At 66.1% G+C, this 20,882-nt stretch overlaps 1 protein-coding gene across 1 annotated transcript; it reads left to right on the forward strand.

Moving 5' to 3' along the window:
• Positions 1-921: 921 nt before the first annotated feature.
• Positions 922-17,186, forward strand: RNF44 (ring finger protein 44). Its single transcript, XM_067535403.1, is given in 12 exon segments — positions 922-1,147; positions 8,342-8,493; positions 8,496-8,526; positions 9,608-9,827; positions 10,843-11,010; positions 11,232-11,378; positions 11,751-11,912; positions 12,137-12,243; positions 12,421-12,508; positions 12,772-12,893; positions 13,080-13,179; positions 13,612-17,186. Coding segments are annotated over 11 exon segments (1,281 nt in total). The 5' UTR covers positions 922-1,147; positions 8,342-8,420; the 3' UTR covers positions 13,675-17,186.
• Positions 17,187-20,882: the final 3,696 nt, after the last annotated feature.

A 20,882-nucleotide genomic window follows, 5' to 3' on the forward strand; every position in this document is an offset into this window, starting at 1 on the left:
GCAGCAACCATGAAAATATAGGTACTTGTAAAAAAGTCTCAGGTTCTGACTGAAGCCATCCTTAAGACGTCCGTTAAGGCCGAAGCTCCGTGCCTGGCTCACTCGGTGAGGTTTCTGGATCCTAGTGCAGCGTGAGAAAAGGACCGTGTGGGCCTCAGGCAGGGCCTTGGCCTTTTTCACCCTGACGCTAGGTCCCTGGTGCCGGTGTGAGACCGGGAGATGCGTGCATTGAGGCAGGAGCTGGAGCCGGCCTGTGGCCGCTCTCTGCTCCGGCGTTCAGCAGGAAGGACGGACCGTCAAGTGCCCGTTGGTTCTTGGGGAGCCGTAGCTGAGTGTGGCCCCTCGGCAGGCTCCCGAGGACGTGCGCAGCCCAGTCCTGGCGTGCAGCGTGGCACGTGCGAGGGGCCTGCCCCGTGCAGCAGCCCAGGGCGGGTGACGAGGCGGGTGCGGCCCGTGTTCCCTGGGCGTGCAGCCACCCCTCTTCCTGGGGGTGCAGCTCCGGGGCCCACGTCCATGCAGGCCGGGGGCTGGGGCCTGCAGCGCCGCAGGGAGCAGAGCAAAGGTTCAAGCCCCCCCCCCCCCCCCCCCCGAGAGAGGCCCCCCCCCGAAGCAGGGCCTGGCTCAGCTGCTGCCCCTCGCTCCCCCCCCGGGGCTCTGCTGGCCTGGTCCGGCCCGGGGGTCCCGCTGCGCCCTTGTTGCTAGGGCCCCCCCCCTCCCGCTCTCCGTGGTTACAGTTGCTAGGATACCCGCTGCCCCTGGTTACGCCGCGCCCTGGTGGGGGAGGGGGTGCGGCGGCCCCTCCTCCTCCTCCTCCCCCCCCCCCCGCGCAAGATGGCGGCGGCGTGTGTGACGCGCCCGTCGGTCACGTGCCGCCCCGCCCCGGGAGCGCGCCCCGGCCCCGCGCGCGCGCGCCCCCGCCCCGGCCCCCGAATGTTGTGAATCAAACGCGCCCGGGCCGCCGCCGCCGCCTCCCCGCCGGGTCTTAAAGGGCCAGAGCCCGGGGCGGCGCGGAGCCCCCGCCCCCGCCCCCGCCCGAGGTGGCCCCGCCCGCCCGGGGGGCGCCGCGAGGGGGCAGGGCCGGCGGCGAACAAAGAGCAGCGGCAGCGGCGGGGGGGGGGGAGCTGCACGTGCCCCCCCGGCGGCGCAGGTAGGGCCGGTCGGGCGGGGCGCCGTGTGGGGGGGCCTGCGCGCTCCTGGGGACCGGGACGCCCCCCCCCCTCCGGGCGCTGCTGGCCCCGGCGGGGGGAGCCGCGGGCACGTGCTGCTCTGTTGTTGCCGCCGCCTTTGTTTGTGCGGGGGGGGCAGGGCCGGAGGGGGGGCCCCCTCTGTAGCCCCGGGCCCCCCCGCCGCCGAGGGGCCGCGCCGCTGCAGGCGCGGGCCCCCACCCAGTCCCCGGGAGCGGCCGGGCCGCCCAGCCCTTTGTTGTTGCTTTGTTTGGCGGAGCACGTGGCCTGGGATCGGGCCGCGCTTAAAGTCCCAGCCCGGCCCCGCCCCCCGGAACCCCCCCACCCCCACCCCAGCGCGGGGCCGGAGTCGGGCTGCGCCCCCATGGCCCAGGCCGTGGGTCTCTGGCGGGGGCTCGGTCTGTGTGTCCGGGGATCCCGAGAAGGGGGGGCGGGGCGGAGTGAGAGCTGGGGGGCCGGGGGTGCTCCTGGGACTGCCGGTGCCGGGGGTGGGGGTGGGGGGCCGCCCAACTTCTCTGCCTCTCCGGGCCGGCTCTGCCCGGGCTGCTCGCCCCGCTCGCCGTGCCCATCCATCGCGGCGGTGCAGGGTCCTGCCAGGAGCACAGCTCCCCCGGCCCGGCTCCTGGGCCATCTGCTGCTCGTGCGGCTCCGGGCCGGCTGGTTCCGATGGCTGCGCGGCCCGGCCCGGCCCGGCCCGGCCGGGGGGGCGGAAGGGGGCTGGTGGGTGTGCATCTGCCCGGGGCAGGGGGTGCAGAAAAGCAGCCGGCCCGGAGAGCTCCTGTGTTCTCCAGTGCGCCCAGCAGTCCGGCCCCTTTGTGCACCTGGCCCGGCTCTGCACGCAGCGTCCCCACCGGGCTGGGCTGGCCTGGCCTGGCCGTGGGGCAGAGGGAACCAGCTAGGGCCTGAAGCGCTTACAGCGGGCATTGGGCACCGAGTCAGTAAACAGTGGGGCGGTTACTGGGGCGGGTGGGAGTGGCGGAGGAGAAGGTCCTTGGAACAGCAACCTTGAGGTTGCGTGGAAGGATGGGTGGAGGAGCGCGGGTGGAGGTGGGGCAGGAGCCGGGCTGACTAACCGGTGCCAGCAGCCGTGTTCTCCGGGGGCTGGGGCTCCCCTCGGGGAGGCTGTTGGGACGGGAATTGCCGTGTTTCAGGCCTGGGGGCTGTCCTGGGGGTGGGGGGTGTCCTGCGGGGGAGCAGGCGCTGGAAGGCAGGAGAGGGTGGGAGGAGTGTCGGGGTGCAGGCGGACGCGCTGGGGTCTGGCCCAAGGGGGATGCGCTGGAGGCTGGTCTCTGCTGCCCGAGGGGGGCGTGTGCAGAGGCTCTTGGCTGACTCTGTTCTTGCAGGCTGACCCTGCGGCACTGCATGAGGAGCAGGGGGCGTGGACGCAGCTGCAAGTTTACTGGGTCAGGACACAAAGGGAGGGGCCTTCCAGAAGGGAATACAGGCCCCTGGGTCTCCCTGGGGGGCTGTCGCGTAGACCTGCCCGTTTACCCTGCGGCAGGTTAAGTGACTCGGTGGTAAGCACCTGCCCTGCCGGGTGTTGTAGGAACACCTTCGCCAAGGCAAAGGGCGGCAGTAAGCAGACAGGCCGGCGGGTCTCCAGGTAGGACGTGGGCCTGGAGCTCTCCCCGCTGCACCGTCTTCTGGGAGGGGAGCGGAGACACCTGCACTGCCGTGGGGTGCCCGGCAGCATTCAGTAGGAAGGGAGGGTGTAGCTGGGAAGGGGCTGAATGGGCAGCAGTGGAGATCATTCCCGCCCTCCCGCTCCGGCCCGGGAGTTGCTCTGACAGGCTGGTGCTGCTGGAACCTGCAGGACGGCCCAGGAAAGCCCCGGTGCTGCTTTATTGCCATGAACGTTGGGCCTTCCTGCCCCTCGAAGGCGACTGGCCTCCTGCGCTGCTTCCTTTCCTGGGACCCGCCCTCAGGAGCGCTGGCTCTCCTGAGCGCCTCATGGCTCGCCTGCTCTGAGGGCGCGGCGGTGCTGTCCCGCGGGCCGTGCACGGCTCCCCGGACCTTGTTTTAAAGGGGGCCCCCGCGAGCAGCGAGGCGTGTTCCCTGAAGCAGTGTGTACTACAAGTCTGTCCCGACCTGCTGGCACATTCTCTCCAGCTCCCATGCATCTCGCTCTTGGCTTGCTGCTTTAAGTCCAACGATCGATTGCTCGTTGTTTATGTAGGACCTATATTTAACACAATGGTGGCCAATTCCAGCCCAGCATTGAAGAGATGTAAGGGCTGGGTTACAAAAGCGGGGCGTGTTGAGCCCTGTGGCCTGCTCACACCATGTCCCTTCAGCAGCAAATAATGATCCAAGGGCACCTACCACTGCTGCCCAAAGGGTGTGGAACAGAACGGAGCGTGGGGACGTTACCAGGAACTCCTGCAGCACCGTCGGCTCTCAGACGGGACCCCCCATGTGGGCTGGTGGCAGGGGTTCCCCAAAGGCAGGAGGCGCTGGAAGGAGTGGAGGGGGGATTTTGATGATGCAAACGATGGAGAATCTAGAACTAGACCTGGACAGTGTCCTGGGCCTTTTGCAGAAGGCTCTTCCTCCTGGATCTGCCCCTCGGATGCTGCAGCCGGTGTGAGTCCCTCTGGGAGGTTACGCAGAGCTCTGGCCCCCCAGCTGATACTGACCTTCGCTCTGGCGCTGTCCGTCTCCCAGCCCCCACTGTGGTCTGTGCATCTGTCCCCTCCTTTCAGCCTCTCCTCGAGGCTGCTCCTCCTGGGCAGGTGACCCCTGGATTCCCCTTCCCTCTCTGCTGGTGGCGGGTCGGTGTAGCTTCTGCGAGTTCTGTCTGCGGCACGTCTGTGGGTCTCCTGAGCGTCAGTCTCCGCACTGGCTCCGCGAGCTCCCGTGGGGACTCCTGCTTCGTGGGTTGGTGCTCGAGCTGGGGAGAGGTTTGCTTGGCCCCGTGCCGTGCAGAGCGCTCCGAGCCCCTCCCCTGGTGCTGAGCTGTGCTAGCTTCTTGGCGTTCTCCAAGTGGGCAGCCCGGCTGGGGACAGGGACCTGAACGCAGCTGCCTCCCCTGCCCATCCTGGGATGTGGCCTGGTTGGAGACGCACAGATCTCTGGTGTAAGCTAGGCCTGGGATCACTGCCGGCCCGTCGCAGCGGGAGGCTGTCTTTGCTAACGGTCCTTGTAGCTACCACTGCTGTTGTGGAGAGGCCGGTGGCCTGATCTAAAAGGAAGACGGAGGTTGGCAAATACAAATATTAGTCAGAGAAACTGGCAACTTCCAGCAGAGATCACCTGGGGCATCTGGCCTCTCTGCCACCGTGCAGCTCTTGGCACATCTTTGAATGACTGGCTGCCCGCTAGCACCTGCCCCGATGGTCTGGGGAGAAGTGCCTGGCTGATCAGCTGTCGACTGGGAACCCCCTGAAATGTTGAGAGGGGATGAGGTGTGTCTGTGTCAGGGGCTGTTTTCTGTCTGCCTGCGGTAGGTGTGGGGTCTCCATTATGGTGGTGTCTGAGCGCCTCCCACGGGAGGCAGGGTAACAGCAGTGACTCTCCCCATTTCACAGATGGGAACCGGTGCACAGACAGGCCAAGTGACGGTGGTGTGCTTGTGAAATTTGCTGGTGACACAGAGCTGGGAGGCGCTGGCTGGGCAGAGGAGGACTGGAGCAGGAAGAACTGTGGGTGACCTTGAGGACTGAAGTACTAGAAAAGGGATGAAATTGAATTGTGCCAAGTGCAAGATCTGGCTCTTGGGGGCTAGTAACAAGCATTTCTGCTCTGAGCTCGGGGCGTCTCGGCTGGAAGTGGCAGAGGGACCTGGCTGTGCAGGCGGATCCCAGGGTGACTGTGAGCCACCCGTGTGGGGGGCTGTGAAAAAGGCAAGTGCTGTCCTCGGGTGCGTCGGGCGATGCACTTCCGGTGGGGGGGAGTTGTACAAGGCGCTGGTGAGCCCCCGTCTGGAACACGGCGTGCAGTTCTACTCGCCGTGTCCAGAGCGATGGATTCCAAGCGGAGCAGGTGCAGAGAAGGGCTCTAGGGAGAGCAGGGGCAGGGAGGACCTGCCCTGCAAGAGGAGATGAAAAGAGCGTGGCTGGCGTAGCCCAGCAGACGAAGGCTGACAAGGGGCTGGTTGCTGTCTAGCGTAGGTGAGGGGCGTGAGCGCCAGGGCGGGCGAAGCGCTGTTGGCGCTAGCGGCAGTGCTGGCACTAGAACAAGGTGAGCTGAGGCAGCAGATGAGAAGACGGGTGCAGAGCAGCGAGGAGGGTCTCGAGCAGCCTTCCAGTAGGAGTTGGGGTGTGGAGGGCAAACACTGCAGAGCTTGACAGGTTTCTGAGTGGGGGGGTGACGGGGTTGCCTGTGATCGTGGGGGGCCAGGGCTCAGCGGCTTTGGGGTCCCTTCCGTTTCCTGTTTACCTTTCTACAGTCTCCTGCTTTAGAGCGTCAGGTGGTCACCCTGAGGTCCAGAAGCCAACCCCTGCCCACCCAGTGCATTTGAGGGGTTGGGCTTTTAGTCTCCTTTCTCTGAAGCACCAGGGGCAGCCCTACCTGGAGATGGGACACGGGGGGCTCCAGGTGGGTTTTTGCAGCATGGGACTCAGGTCGCTTGCTAAGATGGTCTGCGTATATCTCGCTAAATCAATTCCCTGTCATCGCAGGGGCCTCGGGTGTTGGTACGCCTCCGTCCACCTCTTCTCTGCCTGTGGCATGCAACAGTTTTGTCTCCGGGGGACTGTGATGCTTTCCCGGTTGTTGGGCTCGGGGTGGTGGTGCTGGGTGGTGGTGGCCTGGGATATACAGGAGCTTGGCTGAAGGAGAGGTTCCCTTCTGGCCTTAAGCTCTCTGACCCCAGGGCAACAAGGCATCTATGGCGGAGCAGGACTTGAACTCAGGTCTCCCAAGTGCTAGTGCCCTAACCACTGGACCAGCCTGCCTCTCTCCATTCCCGACGCGTTTGCCACCTGTGAATCTTTGGGGGCGCAGAGGGTGATGTGCGGGCAGCCAGTGGGAGAGCAGAACCCTGCCTTGATGGGGGGAGAGGCACTGAACCTCTGTCACCCCCCCTCTTGCCGTAGACTCTCCTTGGCCAGGACCTGGCATCCTGGGTGGCCCAGCACAGCTGGAGCTGCAGGGGCTTTGCTTTATAGTGTTTTGCCCGTTTTAGACCTCCGTCGTTTCGGGGAGCGCCGTGCCTGCGTCCCGTCTCTCGTTGGTGTGGAGTATGTTTCTCAGGACACCCCGGCAGCTCTGTAATGGAGGGCGGGTAGGAAAAGTTCAGCGGTGAGACTCTCCAAAGCGCCACACCCTTATGGCAAAAGGAGACTCCTGGCCAGAGGCTGAGCGGCAGCTGGGCTGTTGGGTGGGTGGCCTTGCTTTATCTATGTATCTGAGAGCGCCTCCCTCCCTCCTTCCAGTGTGCTTTGGTCAGCAGTGAAATGGTTGTTACTGACACTTAAATCCCCCTCATTAGGCTTCAGAGTTAACAACCCGTTGAGGCGAATGAGCAGCTCATGCCCCTCGGAGCGGCAGTTTCAGGCTGTCTGCAGGCTCGTGGGTCACGCTTGACTCCTAGTTTGAAGCTTAGCTTTGCAACCGGAAGGGCGAACGTTGTAAAATGAAAGCGAAGGATCTCGATTCCCTGGGGGAAGTGCTGGGCTGCTGCCCGCAGGGGACCTGGCCCCGGTTTACAGTGCCAGACAAAGGGGTGCGGCCGCGCTTCTTGTGATGTTTCAGAGGCCGGGGTGGGCAGCTGAGGGGGTTGCTGCCTTGGCAGAGCTTTGCCCAGAGGGGAGGCAATCCTTGGTGGGCGTCAGTCGAAGTTCTTAGGGGGTCTGTGACTTCTCAGAATTCTGGGTGTTGGGGAATGCGGTGCCGGCCGCGGCAGTCCCGTTTGGAGGGGGTCTCCAAGTGCTTTCCAGCCGCCGGCACCCGGAGTCTCAGGGCGGTCGCTCCACGTTGCGGCGGGGGAGAGGGCTGGGCGGCCTGTCAGTGGCCGAAGTGGGACGAGGTGCGCCAGGGTCCCTGGGGCCAGCGGCACCCACCCTGTGCTCCGACCCCTTCTCTCTCCTGCCGCTCCCGAGACCTGCTGGAGGGCGCTGGGCCAGCCATTTCCCTAAGGAGCGTGGCGGCTCTGGGCCGCTCTGCTGTCCAGCTGCCCCTTTGCTCAGGAATGCCCATCCCTCGGCCAGGGACTGCCCGTGCACAGATGCTGCCCGTGGCGGCCCAGGGGCTGGCACCTTGCTGCAGAGACCCGCGACCCTCGAGGTCCCAGGGCGCCGTCGGCAACAGGGCCCGCGAGGTCTTGGCGCCAGCAGCTGTGCGGGCCCGATGGGAACCTGGTACCGTGGGTGCCCGGCCTCGCCAGGCCCGGCGCATTGTGGGAAAGCATTACAAAAATGTTAATCCCAGGGGCTTAGACGCTGGCCTGGAGCGAGAGGCGCCTCTCGCAGGGGGCAGCCGGGGTCACAGCCGGGGGCACCCGCACAGCTGGGCCGCCTGTTAACTGTCTCATGACCCCACTGAATCGGAAACGCCCCGGTCCCCTCTGCTTCCCTGCTGGGCCTGCCGGCGAGGGGAAGGGCGTGGGAATCGCCTGAGCATCCGCCCCTCTTGTCTCTGCGCTGCTGCTTCCCTGCCCTCCCCTCTGGGAGGGCGGCTGTCCTCCTCCGCGCCTGTTTGTCCTTCGTCTGCCCCCCGTGTGCCCGAGATCCCCAGGGGCAGGCCGCGGTGAACGGGGGAGTTCAGAGCGGTGACCAGTCAGTCCGTGTGTAACTTGCCTTTCCTCTCCCCGGCCGGGAGGGGGGGTGGGTGAGGCCTGGCCGCGGGTGCCTGTGTGTGTGGGTCGCTGGCCTGGCGCACACCCCCTGCCCCCAGTCCCCCTGGGAGGGGCGTGGCAGCCTGAAACTAACGAGATCGTGTCAGTTTCTCTGCCGATCTGGGGGGGCCGGTGGCGGGGAGCCTCCGAGCAGAGCCGGTGGGGGAGATGCTGGGCAGGGACCCCGGGATTGGAGGAAGGACAAGGCAGGGAGACACAGCCGGTCTGGGTGTGGGGGGGGGCGTGAAGCAGCTTTGGTGCCCCAGGGCAGAGTCCCCTGGTGCTGCTGCCTAGGGTGGGAGATGCCCTGGGCAGTGCCCCCCCACCCCCGTCTCCTGGTGTCTGTGGGGCCGGGCGTTCATGGCCGCCTCGTTCCTGACAGGTGGTGGGTGAGCTGCTGGCGTCCGGTCCCGTTTGGCGCCTGCGGCCCAGCGCGCCCTCCTGCCTCCCCGCTGTCACCAATGCGACCATGGGAACTGGCAGTCAATAGGCGGCCGCCCTCTGCCACCGTCAGCCAGCGGCGTCTCTCGGGGGACCCTGCAGCAGCCCCGAGCACTTCCGGCGAAGGTACCGACCCCCCCTCGCACCGTAGCGCAGCAGGGCAATGCACGGACCTTGCCCAGCCGGGGGCAGCTCCCTTCCCCCCCATCCCACAACCCTCCCCTTTGGGTCTGGGGTGCAGGCTGCAGAGACCCCGGCTCCCAGCATGCTCCGTGGCACCCGCTCAGGAGCGCTGCATGCTGGGATCTGTAGTTTCAAGGGGCAACAACGTCCTATTTCGAAAAGCCCTGGTGTGCTCTGACCCTCGGTAGCCTCAGCTCCACGGGGCCGGCCCCGTGGACCCCCCCTGCCTGCACCTGCTGGCTGTCCCCAAAAAAGGGCCTTTTCCTTCAGCTTCCTCCCGGGGGGGGCCAGCCGCGTGCTCACCGGGATGTTTTGGGGCTGTTACCGGGGGAGAAGGGGACTCTCCCCTGCCCGACTGGAAGGTGTTTGGGGTCGCAGTGGGCAGCCGGGGAAGTGGTGGGTACTGGGCCGGGCACACCCCCTGCACGCTGGCCATCCGAGTGCTGGTTTCCCCAGCAACGCGCCTGGCCCACGCCGGAGGCTGTGACCGTTCCCCCTGCGGAGCCTGGCCAGGCAGACTGCGGCGCGCCCTGAACAGAGCGTAGGGTGGCTACTTCCCTCGCCTGCCCGGGCAAAGCGTGACACGGGTGTACCGGCCACGGGGGGACGTCCCCTGGGGATTTGCCCGCTGGACAAGCCCCTCCGATCCCCCTGCGTCTGGCTCCCGCCAGGTGGTCAAGGCTCACCCTGCGGGCGGGAGGGCCTGAGCCTGGGACGGCTGTGCCACTCGTGCACAGACTCGCCGCTCAGCCCCGCACCACGCCGGCGGGGCCCCCGGGTCCCAGCTCTCTGCTCGCCCGGTGCGCTCTGGGCAGGACCAGTCCGACCCTGCGTGTCCCGTGCGGCACCAGGCCGGCGGGCGAGCGCCCCGGGCTGTCCGAGGTATTTACCGCCTCTCCTTGCCTCTGCTTTGCCAGCGGGTGTCTTGTCAGCGTGGGGCTGGCATGGGCACGACCCTGTCTGCGCCAGCTGCACGACCCGCAGGTCATTCCTGGTCTGTTTCTTCCCCATGGCGGCCCCACAGCCCCCCTTCCAGGCGCCCGTGGGGACGACGCGACCGCCCTCTGCAAGCCCTCCTGGCTCAGGATGAGACCTGCCGGCACCCGGCCTTCCCCCCGCAGCCGCAGCCTCTCCCTGTAGATGAGCCCCGAGCCTACGCTCTCGCCAGCACGCCGCCACGAATGCTGCACCCAGCCGCTCACCCGCCCCACCAGAGCCCATTCATGGTGGATCTCCACGAGCAGGTAGGGCGGGGCCCGCCAGAGCCCCCTCCACACAGGCCTTGTCCCCATGGCTAGCAAGGATGGCGCAGGTGATGGTGCGTCCCTTGGGGTAGCGCCAGTGGCCCCCGGCCAGCGGCCCAGGCAGGGGGTGGGAGCCAGCGCTGATGTGCTGCTGGGGCAGCTCCGGCCCCCTGGCGACAGGGGCAGCCTGCGGGCAGGTACCAAGGAGTGTGACCCTGGCCTGGCCAGCGGATGTGGGCGTTGCGCCTCCCTGGAGACCCCGCGCGGCCCCGGGCTCCGGATCGCAGGCCTTCGCCGGCGCCGCCTGGCCACACGCCAGCTGCCCTTGCACAAAAGCCCAGATCCCGATTCCTGTGGCTAGCCGTGCCCAGAGCAGGCGGGGCCCCCGGGCTGCCCTCCCCGGCACAGCCAGAGCCTGGCCCCGCCCCGGGCTGCCTCAGCCCAGCCGCATGTTCTGCCCCACTGGGTCCGTCTTTGCCGCCATCCGAGCCCACCCCCCGCAATGTGCTGCCTCAGCCTGAAAAGCTGCCCCCCGCCCCCCACATGCCCTGCGCCTGGAGCCTCTGGCCCTGCCGGCTCCGTGTCCGGGGAGTGCGGGGCTGCGCAGAGCCAGCCATGCAGCCTCCCTTCCCCTGCAGCAAGGGCTTTGCTCCGGGACCGAGAGGGGAAGCTGGGCGCTGTGGGGCGATGGCCCCCGCGGCCCGTCCCCCTCTGCTCACACGGATTCCCGGTGCCACGGGCGTGGACGCCCCAGAGAGGCTGCTGGGGCCGTGCCCGGCCCAGGGCTGTGCCCAGGTCTTGTGGGGCAGAGCAGATGGGAGCAATGCCCCCGAGGCGTGGGCTGCAGAGACCCCCGGTCCCAGCGTGCCCTGGGCTGGGCTGGGCTGGGGGGCGAGGTCTCCGGGTGCTCCAGGGGGCTGCAGCCTGGCCAGCCCTGTGCCATGCTCCCGGCGGGGGCCGCGGCTGGGACGGGCAGCCCCTCTCTGACGCCGCTGGGCGTCTCTCTGGTTTGCAGGTGCACCAGGGCCCCGTGCCCCTCTCCTACACGGTGACCACGGTGACGACGCAGGGCTTTCCGCTGCACGCCGGCCAGCACATCCCGGGCTGCAGCACGACGCAGCTCCCAGCATGCTCCGTGATGTTCAGCGGGCAGCACTACCCGCTCTGCTGCCTCCCGCCCCCCGTGAGTGCCCCCGGGGACCGCAGGGGCGTTGGTGGGGGGCCGATCTCGGGTGCTCAGGCCGGCCCCTCCGGGAAGGGAGGGGTTGTCCCCGCTGCCCTGCAGCTGTTGGCCTGCGTCCCTGCCCTCAGCTGGGAGAGGGGGCAGCCCTGGGGCCCTGCGCTCCCCTTCCTCGGCGGGGGGCTGGGCGACTGACCCGCCGGGCGCTCTGCCTTCTCCCCCAGCTCATCCAGGCCTGTGCGATGCAGCAGCTCCCCGTCTCCTACCAGACGTTCCCGCCCATCCTCTCCAGCGACCATTACATCCTGCACCCCCCCCACGTGGCCCCCCTCGGCCAGTTCATGCCGCTGCAGGCCCAGCACCCGCGCATGGTGAGTCTCCGGGGCCGCGACGGGTGGGGCTGGGACGGGCCCCGGGCCACGCTGCGGAGCCGCCCGCGCATGGCCTTCCCCCGAGCCAGCCACGGCACGTGGCCCTGGGCCGGGCGGGGGCGAGTCTGCCCTAGGGCGCGTGCAGTCGCTGTGCCCGGGAAGGTCTCCGACGTTTCCTCGCCGGGAGGGAGGGAGGGAGGGAGTGCTGGCGGCTGAATTCCTGCCCGCTGCCGGAGCCGCTGCTCCCAGGGTGGGGGGGATTCGCTAGCAGAGCAGGGCAGCCCCCGGCAGAGCTGCCTGCGCCCCCGGCCCCGTGCACAGCAGGGACCCCAGTAACCCAGCGCTCGCTCGCTCTCTCTTCGCTCCCCCCAGCCCCTGCAGAGGATAGACAATGAGGTGGAGCTGCGAGGGGAGCAGCATCCCATTGGGGGCTTCGCGTACCCGCCCTCCCCCCACGCCCCGGCGCTGTCCCCCTCCGTCCCGCTGCATTACCTCCCGCACGACCCGCTGCACCCAGAGCTGCCCTTCAGCATGGTAAGTCCCTGCGCGGGGCCCTCCGGGGCCGCTCCGGGCCGCGCTGGCAGGCAGCAGGGGGTGTCCTCCTGGGTGGGGTGGGGGCCCTGGATCCCCTGTGCTGGCCGCCTGCTGCCCCGTGGCCCGGGAAAACCCGCAGGCTTGTCCGCTGTGGGGCAGGGCCGCGCCGGGCGGGGCTGCCGGATGCTCCGGGGGACGCTGACCCGGCCTGTCTCTCCCTGCAGCCGTACCCGCATATGATGCCCCGGCGCCTGAACACCCAGCGCTACCGACTGCAGCCGCCCCCGCCGCCCCCACCCCCCTACTACCCGAGCTTCCTGCCATACTTCCTGTGAGTACCCGCGGCCGGGGGGCTGGGGCAGGAGCTGTGTTTGGGGCTGGGTCCCCTGCATTGCCACGGGCAGGAGTCAGGTGTGGGGCTGGGGATTGAAAACCCTCCTCGCCCCCAGACACCTGCCCTGCAGGGTCCCGCTGCTGGTCGGTAACCGCCCCGCGCCTCTTTCCCCAGCTCGATGCTTCCCGTCTCGCCGACGGCCATGGGCCCCACGCTCAGCCTCGACCTGGACGTGGACGACGTGGAGATGGAGAATTACGAGGTGCGCCGGCCTCTCCTGGCCCCCCTTCCGTGGCCCGCACTGGGCAATGCTGGGGCAGGGGCCCATGCTGGTAGCAAGGAGACAGGGCCGGGTCTCTTCTGGGCGGGGGCGCAGCTGTCCAGGGCTGCAGCTGGCAGCTGGAGAGGAATCTTGCTGACAGGAAGGGGTGTGGGGGTGTGGGGCAGACACCCAGGGAAGGGGCAGGAGCCCAGCTGGGGGGTGCTAAAGAGGGAGCTGAGTTCTGTGTCCCGTTCTGCCCCCAGGCGCTCCTGAACCTGGCTGAGCGGCTGGGAGAGGCCAAGCCGCGAGGCCTCACCAAAGCAGACATCGAACACCTTCCGTCGTACCGCTTCAACCCCGAGAGCCACCAGTCGGAGCAGAGCCTGTGAGTGCGGGAGCTGGGGGCACTGAGTGCGTGGGGGGGGTGCACCTGAGCTCCTGGGGGGCCGGGGCCGGTCTCGGGGCGTTGCACTGACTCGCCGTGGGTCCCCTCTGGTGCCGGCTGCCGTGCCAAGCGCCGGGCAGGGCTTTGCTGGAGCCGGGGTCTGGGTGACGCTTCCCTCCTCCCCAGGTGCGTCGTCTGCTTCAGCGACTTCGAGGCAAGGCAGCTGCTCCGGGTCCTGCCCTGCAACCACGAGTTCCACGCCAAGTGTGTCGACAAGTGGCTAAAGGTACCTGCCTGCGGGGCTCTGGGGAACGCGGCGGGCGGGGGCGGGGGCGCACTGCTGCCCTCCGTTAGACTGACACGCCTCCCTCCCACTGCCCACGAGGCTGCTGCTGGGCCGGGGTCCACCCTGGCCCCGGGCTGGAAGCTGGGAGAACGGTTCCTTACCCCACCCCCAGCCCAGCTTCTGGGGCCCCCCTCGATCCGGGCGTTGAACCGGGAACTGAGGAAAGACAGCAGCTGCCTGGGCCAGGAGCCCGGCCTGCAGGCGTGGCCCCGGCAGTTCCAACCCATGGGCTCCCGGCTGCCTGCCGCGTCCCGAGAGCCAGGCAGCTACCGCGGGAGCTGACCCGTCCCCCGGTGACCAATCTGGGGCGCTGGAGCTGTGCTGGGGCAGGGCGGGGGCCCCCTGTTCTCACGCGCCTCTCCTCCCCCGCAGGCGAACCGCACGTGCCCGATCTGCCGGGCGGACGCGTCCGAGGTACACCGGGAGGCCGAGTGAGGCTCACAGACGCTCTGCCGCACGATTCGCTAGAGGAAGAGGACCTTGGGCGCGGGGCCCGGGCCACCAGCCCACCCCTGGGCCCGGCCGTGCGCTTACCCCGAGCCTCCCCTCGGCCGTGGTGAGAATAGAAGCAATCTCGGATCCCAGCCCCCTTTCTCTGCCCCCGCCGGCGTGGCGACGGAGCTGCCCCGGAACCGCGCTGGGCGCCGCCCTGTGCTCCGCGCACTCCAAAGACGCCGTTGTTGCTCCATCACTCTCAGCTCTGTGTGTCTGTCCCCTGGGCTTTGGTTTTTCCCTTGAGGTTTGGTCCTGCGGCCGTGGAGACGGAGGAAGCCTTGCAGCCCGAAGCAGGAGGGCCAGGCGAGCTGCCCGGGACGCGCTGGGCCCTGGTGGGCAGCAGGAGCCATTGGTCAGTGGCCGTGCTGCAAGCGCGGGGCACGGGGGGCCGGGACTCGCCCGCTCCCCGAGTCCAGCCTCCCACGGAGAGCGGCCCTAGCACTGGCCCGTCATTCCACCGGACGCCGAGGAGGATCCTCACCGTCTGTGCCGCCCTCGGCTTTTGGGCTAGGGGTGAAGTTTCCCTCCGCCCGGAGCCCGTGCCCAGCCAGACGCTCTCCCCGGGCAGCCGTCTGTCCCCAGGAGCGACGGGCGGGGGCGGGGAAGCAGGTGGAGCTCCAGCAATACCCCTCCCACGCCGTCGCTGACAGGTGTGGGCGAAACCTCCTGCTCCCCGCCGGAACCCCCCATCTCAGGGCTGGGGAGAGGCCGTCACATGCCCCGGGTCACCCGGCTCTCGGGAGCCTCGTGAGATGCCGAGAGCCCCGGTGGCAGGTCCCGACCTCTCGCCCGCACCCGGCCTGCAGGGCAGGCGGCCCCCGAGCGCCTCCTGCCTCCTTTGTAAGTACTCTGGACGTGAATCGTACCTGCAGCGTGCCGGGGGTGACGCCGGAGCCCCCCCTTCTCCCGCCACGGCTGCTGTGTGCGGAGCCGGGGCAGAGAGCAGCGAGCCTGCCGTGGTGGGCGAGGCAGCAGATGGACACTGATTGACGAATAATCTTGTTGCGTATCTTCCCTTCCCCCAGCTTGTATCATGGAGAAGCCTGTCTGTGCTCCCCCTCCCCGTGGCCAGGGGAACGGAGGAGCTGGGCGCAACGCCCCCTCAGCCACATTCAGCTCCTTGCCCCCTTCTCCGCCCCTGGGTGCTGCCCTCCAGGCAGGAGTGGGCCTGTAATGCCTCTGCATGGTCTGTTGCTTGCACTCTGGTCAGGCCCCCTGGGCGCGCGTGGGCCGGCTGCCTAGACGGCAAAGCAAGGAGGCGGCCACCCCGCCAGCCGGTTCCGGAAACCCGTCTCGTCGAAGTTGTGTTGCATGATTTCCTGAGGAGAAAAGCCTCCTTCAGTGGTGTGTGTGCCGGGAGCATGGGAGAGGAGGACGCCCACCTATGTAAATGTTCACAAATATGCATGCGTGTCTGGCCAGCTTGGAACGTGGTCTGGGCTAGCGCTAGCCAGCTGTGGGGCGAGGGGCTCTGTGTGCTCAGCTGATTACTGCCATGCCCTGTACTGCACATGTCCGCAGCACCTCAGGAGGACCGTAAGATTTTCAGGACATTTCCCCCCCTTCATTTTCCCCCCCCCAAGGTAAACTGAGGCAGGAGAAGCCTGAGGGCTGGGGAGGAGGTAGTGGCAGCGGCCCTGGGTGGCTCCCGGGGGAGCCAGCTTTGCCGGACAGAAATGTACGCTGTCATTCCCTCTCCAGCAAACCCCGGTGAGGGGGGCGGGGGGTCAAAGGGAGCTGCTCCCCCGTCTCATTTTCTGTGCCCTGCCCCTTCCCCTGCACCCGGGGCCGGGCTCCCTTGTACCCTGTGGCCATGAGCTTCCCCCAGGCAGACTGGAGCTTTGTACCCGTCCCCCAGGGAAGCCCGGGGCTGGGCTGGGCCGGGCCGGGCCGTGGTGGGATGGGGGTATCAGGTCGATTTGCCGGTGGGCACAAGGGGGGCTCCCCTTTTAAAAGTGGGTCACCACCGGGCATGGAGGGATGGCCTCTGCATGCCCTGGCTCAGCAGTACTCCACTCGGGAGCAGGGGAAACGGCCGTGGCCTGGAGTCACTGGCCTGGGGACTTCACGGCCGACGCTTGCACCCAGGCAGGGGGCAGGGTGGGGCTGCTCAGGCTCCGGTGCTCCCAGGTGGCTGTGTGTTGGGGGGGGGTGCCGTGTGCTAGGAGAATGGCCCCCCCCTCCCCCCAAGGCAGAGCTGGGAGCCCAGGAGCCAGGTGTCTTCACACCTGTTGTACCATGTGCCTGCAGCCCGGGAGGCGGGACTGTGGTGAAACAGCAGCTTCTGATTGGCAGAAGTGAAGGCCCTTCCTGCCCTCTCAGCCAATAGAATCATGGAATTCTCTGGGCGGGTCCCAGCTGCCTGTCAGAGAAGCTTTTAAAGGGGCCAGGGCTGCCCTTGCTGTCAGCTGGTGCAGCTGTGGGGCGGGCTGGGGCTTGCTCTGGGGCCAGTGAGCAGCTCCCCAGGCACCACCCGCCCAGCTGGCGCGGTGCATCTGCACAGAGCTGGCTCCTGCGCTCAGGGGTGGCCGGTTGGCAGGGCAGGGCAGTGAGCACAGCCGCCAGCCGCCCCCCTGGGCCCGGCCCCCCTGGCCAGCCAGCTCCGGCCTTCCCCTTCCCCCAGGGCGTTTCAGGTTTTTATTTCACAGACACAAGTAACCAAAGGTCTTTTCTGCACAGAACGGCAGGCGACGTTTCTCTAGCTAGAGCCAGTCGGAGCCGTGTTGACACCCACCTGTTTTAAGACCCCCCCCCCATTCACATGCCCCCGGGGAGGTTTGGAAAAGCCTTACGGTTCTTTTGACGGGGACGCGAAAGCTCACGGCTCCTGTGCTGCAGAATTCACTCCACTGAGCAGCTAACGTGCCCTGTACAACCACCAACGCCCCGTCTGTAGGATGTTTGTGATTGCTGAGTGCGCTGTAGATACCCCTGTTCTCAATGATTTCCTGTGGTGGGGTAGTGGACTGTTTCCTGTTCTATTATCCCGGTCCCCGGGCCCTCCAGAGGGACACTCAGCTCCTCCCCCCGCGGCGAGGCGGCCCCCTGGGCGGTGCTAGGACGTGTGTTCTGTGTTAGGAAGTTTTCTATATATATCTATAAATATATATATAATTTGTTTTGCTCTGTTACTTGCACATTTTACAGTTACCTCATTTCCCCATGTACGTATTTGAACAAAGGCTAATATATAGAGACGAAGGTTCTTAAAGCTCTGACGTGTTTGTTTCCCATCCCATTGGACTCCTCGGTTCTGTAGCGGTCCCCATCACGCGGATGTTGTACTATATAAATGTGTATTATACGGATGGAAATTTTTAACAGATTTGTACTTTTTTTAAAATGAAAGTTGCTAGTGCGGCTTGATCCAGTAGTGCAATGGTTATTTTTTTTAATGTTGTGGCTGACTTTGAGAGGGATATTCACTAATAAATGTCTGATGTATACCCATGCGCCAGGCCCGCCTCCCCGCCTCTCTCTTCTCGCGCGGCTGGAGTGAGCCTTGCGCGAGGCTGGCCCCAGGCTGCGCTGCCGCTGGCCCAGGGTCTCCCAGACTAGTCCTCTAATCCCAGGCCTCGGCACTTGCTTAGACCTCCCTCCGGCCAATCATGGCAGCAGCTTCCCAGCAGCCTGGGGCCTGCCCCAAGTGTACACCTGGCCGAGGAGGCTGCATCCAGCCACCGCCCCCGGGGCAGCTTGACCTGGAGTCTCTGGTTCCCAGCCTGCAGCTTCCCTAAAGAGGGGAGGGGCCCCGGCTTGCATTGGAGGATGCAGGGGCCTGCATTTGCACACGGGCAGTAGCCTAGTCACGGCCGCGTGTCTGTGTCTCGGATGCAGGTAGCTGGGCTGAGGCTGAAGGACAAGTCCCTGGACCTGCTCAGGATCCAGTGGTAAAGGTTTACACAACGAGATGCAAAGGGCTGTCGGTGAGGAGCGGGGGCACCTGCCCATTCAGGGGCCTTGGACCCACACTCCCCCTCCACGGGGGCTTGCTCTGGATTTTTGTCTTTCTGCTGCAGCAGCGACCAGAAGCTGTTGGAGGGAAACGGCTCCCCTCGGCTGGCTGGGCCGAGCACCAGGCGCCCCTCAGCTACTGCAGGTTAGCACGGCTTTGCTCTGCCCTGGCTGGGGTGGGATTGGAGGGCTGGACGCCACCGGCTCTTTGGGCTGTCAGCCGCTTTATTGGCATGGCGTGGGAGGATTCCCCAGCCCCCTTCCCCTACATCCTTCCCCCTCCCCCATTTCAGTACTCAAGAGAAATCCCAGGGGCTGTGTCACCTCTTGCTCCCATGCCAAACACCCCGTGCAGCCCTGTGCTCCCAGGGAGGCCCTTGCTGCTGGCCGTGCTGCTCCCCTTTGTGCTCACCCCAGCTCTCTGCAGCTTCCTGCTATTTTGCCTCTTTGCTCCTTACCCCAGGGGCGCTGGAGGCTGCTGGCGTGGCAGAGAGCCACTGCCAGGAGCGGGGCTTTACTTTCCCTCCATCCACGGCTGCCGCAGCCCTGCCCTCCCTCGGGAAAGGGGGCACCACGGGGCGGGTTTAGTCACAGCCCATGGAGATGCCAACACGTTAACACATCTTCTAACGTGGCAGTTCCAGGAGGGCAGCGCTTGTCTCAGCAACTTTAAGGGCAGAAGGGACCCTCCTGATCATCTCCTGTGACCTGCACAACGCAAGCCCCAGAACCTCACCCCCCACGCCTCTAACAGACCCCTAGCCTCCGGCTGCGTGACTGAGGGCCGCACAGCCTGGTTTAAAGACTTCAAGTTACAGAGAAGCCACTTAAAGCTGCGAGTGAGCCAGGCCCCGCACTGCCGCGGAAGACAAAACCCCAGCGTCTCTGCCACTCTGACCGGGGGAAAAATTCCTTCCTGACTCCAACTACACGGCTCAGTGCAAGGGGAGACCTGACAGCCAGGGGCCTGGGAAAGAATTCTCTGTCCTACTCTGACCCCTCCCCAGCAAGCGTCCCAGCCCCGGCCCTTGGGGAGATTGGCTGCGAGCAGGCGCAGAGTGGCTACATCTCATCCCCGCCACACACGTGTCAAGCTGTCTTAAACCAGTTCGGGTTTTACCCAGCCCCGAGCCCTTAGGAGGCTGTTCTAGAACGTCCCTGCTCTGAGGGTTAGAAACCTTCATTTCATTTTGAACCTACACTGATTGCTGGCCAGTTTAAATCCACTTCTTCTCCTGCACACAGGGGCGCTGAACTGAACTCCTCTCCCCCCCGGCGTATATTTGTGACAGCACCTCGCAGCCTTCGTGTGCTTGGGCTAAGCACCTCCAGCTCCGGGTCTCCTCCGCAGGCAGGTTTTCCATTCCTCGGAGCAGCCTGGGAGCCCTTCTCAGCCCTTGTTCCAATTTGAATTCATCTTTCAGAACATGGGAGACCAGAACTGCGCCCACGTGCCAGAGGAGGTCTCGCTCTGCCTTGTATAACGCGTCCCCGTCTTTACTGGAAGTACCTCACCTGCTGCATCGGCCGGCTGCATTCCCCTTCTCCACAGCCAGGCCCCATTGACAGCTCCCTGTCACCCCCTGATCAACCACTAACCCCGGCTCCTGCTCCTCCTCCCTCACTTGCTGGTGATAAGGCCCCAGCGTCCAGCAAAGATTCTTGGTGTGAAGAGCCTGGGCTTCGCACTAGTAAGTTTCGTCCCATTTCTATTACTCCAGTTTTCGAGGTCAGCCCGATGTTCTTGGCAGCTAGTCCGGGCGCTCCTCCTGCCTGCGGGCAGCCCTGCCCACCTGTGTGTCAGCTGCACGTTTCATCAGCACAACACGCTCCCACTTTGTGCCAAGCTCAGGAACGACACGCCTAGTCCCAAAAACGGATCCCTGAGGAACTCCGCTGATAACCTCCCTCCAGCCTGTTTCCCTTCCAGTGTGAGCCGCCGTCTCCCCTTTAACCAGCTCCTCATCCTCCTTTCAGCATTTCTCCCGTCTTCCCCCACGTCCCATGGGCTGGCACTTCTGGCCAGCTGCTTCGTCCCTGGCTATCCTGCAGAGGACGTCATCCACCCGGCTGGCATACACCCCTGTGCACACGCAGCCTGGCCCAGCGCTGGTCCAGAACAGCCAGCTGCCCAGCGGCTGACCCCAAACTCTTGGGGGCTCCTTTAGGAAAGGTGAGTGGCTCTGGATGCTGGACGGAGGAGCACAGCCGCTCCACGCTACAGCCCTCCTTGCAGCTCTCGGGCCAGGGCTGCCACGGCGGGCATACACCCACCCTGAAATGCAGCTTGTGCCAAGGTGGGAGCCCCTGTGCCCTTCAGCAGCTGCGGCATCTCCCCTGCACCTGACGTGGCCCTGGTTTGCTCTCCCATGGTCACAGGGGAGCAGCACCGGTACTACAGCTCCACATGGGGGGGACCTCCTGCCTGGCAGCTGCACGGGGAGCTGTGCTGGGCTGGCAGAGCCCCTGAGCGCCTCGCCCTGGCGCTGCAGGTGCACCGCTGAGCTGCTGTAACTATTCCTCTCATCCTTGCTGCTCGCCGGAGTAACAAGGGAAGGAAGAGGGGTGAGGCGACTTTTCCCGAATCTCGCTCTGCCCGGGGAGTTGGGCCACGCCGGCTAGGACAAAGCACCCGAGGGCTGCTGGGTGGTTGATCCACCCCCCGGCCCCGTGGATAGTACCTCAGGCTGCAAGCCCTAGGACACTTCTCCAGTGGAGGTTTGCCATAGGCTGGAAGGTCCTGGGAGCCGGGTCTGTGCTCCGTCAGCAAAAAGAGCAGTGCTTAAGATGCAGGAGTGTTTTCAGGATGCCTGGCTGAGATGCAGCCCGTGGGGCAGCTGAGGAACGCAGGGCCAACTTCACTGGCAGCTCTCCTGCTGCCTTCCCTCCTGTAGTTCCAGGTCCTTTCTGGAGACAAGCCACAGACTATCCGCAGGGGCCCAAAGCGAGCAGTGAGCTGGTCCAGGGAGCACCCAGCAGGAATACCTGCAATCAAGAGGACACATGGGTTAGGCTTCTTCATAAGGGCTAAGTAACGCTCCTTTGCTCCGCTCTTACCCCTTCGAAGGAAGGTGAAGCATTTTACAACCCTCCTGCCTGGACCCCTCAGCGTTCAGCTCAGCTTACAGGCGCAAAGCCGTGACTACGTAAGAGGGTTTCAGCAAGTCTCCAGTGCAGCTCTGCAGCTCGGTGCC

The sequence above is a fragment of the Emydura macquarii genome, unplaced genomic scaffold (genome assembly GCF_026122565.2).
Source record: "Emydura macquarii macquarii isolate MOO-44397 ecotype Brisbane River unplaced genomic scaffold, CSIRO-AGI_Emac_v2 contig_378, whole genome shotgun sequence".
NCBI lineage: Eukaryota > Metazoa > Chordata > Testudines > Chelidae > Emydura > Emydura macquarii.